This window comes from Dasypus novemcinctus, chromosome 25 (genome assembly GCF_030445035.2).
Source record: "Dasypus novemcinctus isolate mDasNov1 chromosome 25, mDasNov1.1.hap2, whole genome shotgun sequence".
NCBI lineage: Eukaryota > Metazoa > Chordata > Mammalia > Cingulata > Dasypodidae > Dasypus > Dasypus novemcinctus.
Window position 1 is genome coordinate 4876694 of NC_080697.1, and position 6716 is coordinate 4883409.

At 60.6% G+C, this 6716-nt stretch overlaps 1 protein-coding gene across 3 annotated transcripts; it reads left to right on the top strand.

The window, feature by feature from the left end:
• Positions 1-2191: 2191 nt before the first annotated feature.
• Positions 2192-6318, top strand: LRATD1 (LRAT domain containing 1). 3 transcript variants are annotated; one of them, XM_058288104.2, is made up of 2 exons: positions 2192-3125; positions 3329-6318. In XM_058288104.2, the coding sequence occupies exon 2, from the start codon at positions 3365-3367 to the stop codon at positions 4238-4240; it is 876 nt and encodes a 291-aa protein (XP_058144087.1). In that variant the 5' UTR covers positions 2192-3125; positions 3329-3364; the 3' UTR covers positions 4241-6318. The 3 variants fall into 3 exon arrangements, with proteins under 3 accessions (XP_058144087.1, XP_058144086.1, XP_058144085.1); XM_058288103.2 differs by having other exon boundaries at positions 2192-2840; XM_058288102.2 differs by having other exon boundaries at positions 2215-2440.
• Positions 6319-6716: the final 398 nt, after the last annotated feature.

Sequence of the window (6716 nt, forward strand, 5' to 3'; positions counted from 1 at the left end):
TTCATATTAATTATCCTATAGAGTATGTGGGGAAATCATGCCAAAGAGAAGCATCCTGCTTGCTCTGTCATCAGGAGCAGAAGAGAATACGACAGCAGGACAGGACATATCGTCCTCAACAAGCAGGCTGTAACGCTCATGCTTGAGACCTGATCCTTGGGATGTGCTGTGGAATAAACAATAACGGATGGCGGTGACCACAGCGCAACATTGTGAATGTAATTAACAGCACTGAAATGTATATCTGAATATGATTAAAAGGGAACTGCTAGATTGTATATATGGTAACATGTTGTTTTTTAATCTGTGGAACTACACTACACAGCGAGCCCTAAATTGAGCCATGGACTTTAGTTCATAGTACAATGATTAAAAAAAAGTGCTATCATCAGTTGTAACAAATGTTCCACACCAATGCAAGGTGTCGGAGGAGGTGTGGTGTATGAGGACCTTGTATTTTATGCATGACTGTTCTGTAAATACACAACTTCTCTTATAAAGGGAAAAATAACATAGAAAATAAGGCTATTCAGAATCCTGTGCTGAGCCATTTTACGCCAGGTCCTCTCAGGCACGCGAACAGACCGGTCAGATGCCTCCGAGACTTTCAAGACTGGCCTGGGAGAAGACTAAGAATTTGCTCCCTGATCTCTAAAGCCACCTGTTCAGTTCTCTTGACCTGAGGGCCAAAAAGAGTTATTATTTATAGCGAGGATAAATGAGGCCCTCGCAAACTGTGGTCCGTTCCAGGGCTGGCAACTTGTTTTCTAATAAGCTGCATGTGGACAACGGCCAAATTTCCAAAAAACTCTCTGTGCATTAGGCTTCTACAGAGGGCCAACCATTTTTTAACGTTTTTGGTTTTTTGTCGTGTTGCCTTTTTTCCTGCAGTAGTTATTAAGCAAATCACTCCTTTGAGAGGCTGTGGGTCATGGGAAACCTTCAGAAAGCAAATGTGAGCTGGGGACTCAGCAGTGTGAAGACAGGCGAGCACCACCGTCCCCTGAGGAAATGAGGGTTTCGTAACAGAGTCGCTATCTTCAGAACCTCGGCCCGCCGGCTAACTTCTCTGGCATCCCAGTTCTCCGACCTTGTGAAGCAAGATTTTGTTCAGTCAACAAAAGGTAGAGTCCAGCTGAGGACTGGCCCCAGAGCCCCACAGTCCTTGCCCTAAGGAGTAAATCATCACTTCGGCTTCTGAGCGCAGCTCTTGGCCACGGGCAAGGGGTCAGCGCCTACTGGCCTCTCCATTTCTAGTAGCACTGGTGTCACTGGCTGCAGGCCTACCCCAGCTGGCTGTGTGAGGAAGGGGGAGCGGGGGAGCGAGCTCTGGTTTGGAAGGAAGCCTCCAGGAGCTGCGAGCGGCACGGGAGGGAGCGGCACCTGCTCCCTGGGCAGCGAGAGTGGACTTCACCGAAGCTGCTGGGGCCCGGTTCAAGGACACCCGGAGGCAGAGCCACCGGCGGAGCCCGGGGAGACTGGGCCTGTGTGATGGGGAAGCGCACATCTGTTCAGCCGCTTCCCGTGCACACGCCCCCGCTACTCCTGGGGGACCCCCTTCTCCCACACAACCACCAAACTCCTTAGCAACGGCGCTTCCAGGCGGGCGGCGGGCGGGGCGCGCCGCTCCACACGGCAGGGGAGCGGGCCAGCGCCGGCGAGAGGGGCCTCGGGGTCGCCCTCCCCGCGGGCTCCCGTCACCCTGGCGCCGGGGCCGGGGCCAGGCCTGCCCGGGCCGGCGTTGCAGGGCGGACTCCCGCGGCGGCGGTCCCCGCAGGGCGAAGGCCGAGCGCCGGGGAGGCGCGGGGCGCAGGCTGGGGGCGCCGTCTCCCCGGCCCCGCGCCCCAGCTTCCGGGCGGGGGGCTGGCCTCCCCGGGCGCGCCGTGGCGGGTGGGCGGTGGCGGCGGGCGCGGGGCTCGGCCACCGCGCGCTGGGAGGCGACGGGCGGCGCGTGCGGGAGCCGCAGCAGGACCGAGTGGCCGTGCCCCCCGCGCCCCCCGCCCGCACCTGGCTGGCGGGGGACGCGCGGGGGTGGGGCAGGGGGCGGGGCGCTCGCGGGGGGCCGCCCCGCGCCCCTCCTCCGCCCCGCCCCTCCGGCCGGAGACTGACGGGGCCGGGGCCCGCGCCAGCCAATGAGCGCCCCGGGGCGGGCCCAGGCGCGGCGGCCGCGGGGCTCGGCGGCGGCGCGGCGGGGCAGAGCGGAGCCGGGCGGCGCAGGTGGAGCAGGAGCCCCGGCCGGCGCGCACGGGCAGCGCAGGCACCGCGCTGGGCACCGCACCGCAGCGCTGGGCGCGGGCCGAGCGCACCTGCAGCCCCACGCGCCGCCCCGCAGCACCCATGGGGACCCGGAGACTTTAAAGGAGTTTGGGGACGCGGACAAGCGTCTGGCTTCGCCTTGGAAACGGGTGGTCTTCGTCGGATTGCTTGGACCCTGTGCCGGGTAGGAGGGAGAGGGGTCGGCGGGCCGAAAGTGGACCCCCCCCCCAGCGCGCACACACGCGCACATCCCGCGCCGGCGTCCCCATCCTCCCCGCCTCTTTGTTAGGTTGTTTCAGCGCGAGCAGCCTCGCCTTAGCGCAGCCCCGCGGGCTCCGCTGGGGACGAGGCGGGGGAGGGAGGGGCAGCGCACCGGCAGGTGTGGGCAGGTGTGCCCCGGGGCCGGGGGACGTGCCTCGGCGAGCGTGCGAGCGTGGGGCCGGCATTGTGGGCGTCGGCGAATGTGGGAACCTGAGTGTGTCCGAGTGTCGCCGCGACGGTTTGTCATTGTGTGTGCGTGTGACACCGGAGCCCCAGCCTGGCAGTGACTGGACGCCGAGGGTGCGAAATTGTGTCGCTGTCAAGTGAGTGCCTGCGAATGTGCCCGCTCGTCATTGCGCGGGGCGTTGCGGGGCCAGAAGTGACCTCGTGTGGAGCCGGGCTGGAGCGGCGGGGACGGGGGCGCGCGCCCTGTCCCCCGGACTCGGCAGACAGAGGGGCCCCTTTCCCATCCCCGGCCCCTCTCCTCCCTGGCCCGGGCGGCCGCCTCCCGCACGCTCCGCGCTGGGCCCGCGCGCGCCCTCCCGCCTCCTGCCGTGGCCCTGGTGGGAGTTGGACCTTGGACCCGGGTTCCCGGACGCGGGCGAAAGGTGGGTAGAGGCGAGCGCTGCCGGCCGCGGGGCCCGGTGGCTTCCCGCGTCCCCGCCGGGGAGGCCCGGGGACTCAGCCGCGCAGGTGGCGGGCGCGTGGACCGGCGGCCAGGTCCCCGGCGCCCCGCACCTCCCGGGCGGGCGGCGACCCCGCAGGGCGGCCGGCCCCTGACCGCGCCTCTGCCTCTCCCTGTGCCCCGCAGATCCCCGCTCCTGGCGCCCGCCTCGCCGCGTCATTGATGGGCAACCAACTGGACCGCATCACCCACCTCAGCTACAGCGAGCTGCCCACAGGGGACCCGTCGGGGATCGAGAAGGACGAGCTGCGGGTCGGGGTCGCCTACTTCTTCTCGGATGAGGAGGAGGACCTGGACGAGCGCGGCCAGCCCGACAGGTTCGGCGTGAAGGCGCCCCCGGGCTGCGCGCCCTGCCCCGGCAGCCCCGGCCGCCACCACCACCTGCTCCACCAGCTGCTGCTCAACGAGACTCAGTTCTCCGCCTTCCGCGGCCAGGAATGCATCTTCTCCAAAGTGAGCGGCGGCCCGCAGGGCGCGGACCTGAGCGTCTACGCGGTCACCGCGCTGCCGGCGCTCTGCGAGCCGGGCGACCTGCTGGAGCTGCTGTGGCTGCAGCCCGAGCCCGAGCCGCCCGCGCCCGCCCCGCACTGGGCCGTCTACGTGGGCGGCGGGCAGGTCATCCACCTGCACCGGGGCGAGATCCGCCAGGACAGCCTGTACCAGGCGGGCGCGGCCAACGCGGGCCGCGTGGTGACTAGCTGGTACCGCTACCGCCCGCTGCCGGCCGAGCTGGTGGTGCAGAGCGCCTGCGGCCATCTGGGCCTCAAGAGCGAGGAGATCTGCTGGACCAACTCGGAGAGCTTCGCCGCCTGGTGCCGCTTCGGCAAGCGCGAGTTCAAGGCGGCCGGGGAGGTGCCCGCGGGCACGCAGCCGCCGCAGCAGCAGTACTGTCTCCAGGTGCGCCTGGGCAACGGCGAGGCGCACACGGCCCGCTTCCACAGCCTGGAGGAGCTCATCCGCGAGAAGCGCCGCATCGACGCCAGCGGCCGCCTGCGGGTGCTGCAGGAGCTGGCCGACCTGGTCGGCGACAAGGAGTAGCCGCCCGGGGGCCGCGCGCCCCGCTCCCCGCCAGTCCCCGCACCCCGGCTTCACGGCCCGCGACCCCCGCCCCCCTCACGCGCCCGACACCGGCGGCCAGTGCCCCCGCCGCACCCTCGCACCCCTCCGGCGAGCGTTGGGACGTCTCAGGAACTGGCCCCGGGACCGCCGGGAGGGCGTGGATGGTGTCTCGAGGGCCGGCGAGCGCGCTCCCTTCAGGTCGTGAGGGGCACAGGGCCATGCCCCGCCCCCGGGGGTCTCTGGGCAGTGATTCTCACTCTTGACTCAAAAGGGACCCGTCACAGTCCCCAAGAGCGCACACGCAGACCGGCCGGCCGCGAGAATTGGCCTTTTGAGGGGGCAGTTCGGCTCCTGGAGGGAACGTGTCCCCAGATTGCAGGATTTCCAAGAAATCGAGCCTGTCCCTTCTGCACTAGTGCATCATGCCACAGGAGAGCACTTGGGGACTCTGGGTTCTCCCGAGGCCACCGGGGACTCTCCAGCTCTCCAGCCCCAGGTCCCCTGCCCTGGTGTTCCAAGCTCCGGGCCAAACCAGGCCGGTGCGCTCCGGTGCCCTCCCCGCGGGAAGCGCGCACCCGCGCCCGCCCTTGCCGGGAGCCTGCCCGGCCCCCGCGGGCTCGCGTGGGGTCGGGAACTTGACTGCGTGGGAGGGGGCTCTGGTCGCTCCTGACTCTAGATGGCTCCCTCTTGGGCTGCATTTCAAAAGTCGTCACATTTTTAAAGGGGTCGGAGGAGAGGGAGGGGAAGACATGGCAACATTCCAGAAACCAGCATTCTTACGCCACCATAGCCAGTGTATTTAGTTCGGCTTTTCCTAACCTAGGAATCTTAGAAGGTGGGGAGTGAGCAGTTTTCCGACTCTGTCAACAAAGCCGATCGTGTTGATGTTTTATTGACCATTTTAGCAACATGCTAATAAAATTTCAAATTGAAATTTTTTATTTTCATGGCTTTACTCCATGATAGTTTAAATACTGGGGGCCATTCAGAATGGATTTAGCTAAGACTTTAGCTAACATTGCCTTTTCACTCTTTTTCTCACGCGCTGTAAGAATTACCTTTCTGAGTATTGTAGGTTCTTTTCTGGCTTTGCGCAGCAGCCCTAGGAACGGTGGAGTTGTTACATCAGCGTGTACCCTGTACTGAACTTCTGTTAGCTCCTCCGTTTACTGCTTTGGTGGAAATTGCTAGCAGGTTCCGTTTCTTCTCTCTTCTCCATGCTGTATGTCATTACCATTCTACATTTGCATTTCTACTTTTCTTCCTCTCCCTGGTCTCCTGAAAAATAAATCTAGAGTTGGTGGCTTTTTTCCCTCCTCTTTAGCCGGTGCCACGACTCATTCCTGAAAACAGGAAAGGACTTGTAGGGTTAGGTCAAAAATGTGTTTTTCCAAAAACCTAAGGCTGCGTGAAACCCCTTCCTTGAGCAAGGATTTACTGAGCGCAGCAGCAGCCTGAGTGAGTGCTGTTGGATGCAGTAGGTGCTAGACATCTACAGCGTCTCCATCCCTTTCAGGGAATTTGTCAATCATGGTGTGCAGCTAATTGTTTGAAGCAATTGCATATTGACAGCTGTGATTTAGTTGGACAGCAAATATTATGGTCAAAGCCAGCTCCTTGGCATTTCAGAAATAATGCAATAAAAACTAGTCGAGACTGGAAATGCCTTTTTCATGGTAAATGATTTATTTTTATTTTGCTTTTGGGTTTTCAACCTGGACTCATTCCCTGACCTTGAATCAAAACTTCAGATCAATGAAATATGAACTAAAGTATTTTTCTTAAGCCTATTGAGTGACTTATTTTTAAAATGTCTAAATGCAGATGCTTTTTGTTTCAGCACATACAATGGCAAAACTTTTGTAAGACCTAACTTACCTTTGCATGCCTGGAGAACCGAAAGTCATTTATTTCTGTAATTTGTTCCTCTTTCAAATAAGAGGGTGACAGACTATAAACTGAAATTCTCCGTTGTATCGACTCACTCCACATTCTTTCCCATGTGTTCTGCTACTGTATCTTGGCTCCCTGCTGTATTAAAGAAACCATCTTAAGCACTTGTTCCAACAGGACTCCTTCTTCACATTTTGGCTTCCACCCACCCTCGAGGGTGGGTGAGACTTTGGCAGAAGAAATGAATCTGTTTCTGCCACATCTAGCATCAAGCTTTATCTCTTCTGATGGTACGCAGTCTGAGAGCTGTCTCCCTCAAAATCTCCCTCTCCCAGACGAGTAGCTTGGTAGTTTCATACATGCCAAGACTAGATTGGCAATCAGAATAAGAGCTTGGCAGCCAGAGAGGCATTTGTTACAGTACTGGCCCCTTACGCATTGTGCTGATGATGCTACTTCTCCAGGTTTACAACAATAAAGCACCAGTTACAAAGGGAACTTGAAACGTTCATAAGGCTTCTCCTATGCCTGCAAAAAATAATCATTTATTATCTGTTGTCAG

Excerpts from the sequence above, each read along its gene's own strand:
- LRATD1 (XM_058288104.2), top strand. The coding sequence starts at position 3,365 with ATGGGCAACCAACTGGACCGCATCACCCACCTCAGCTACAGCGAGCTG.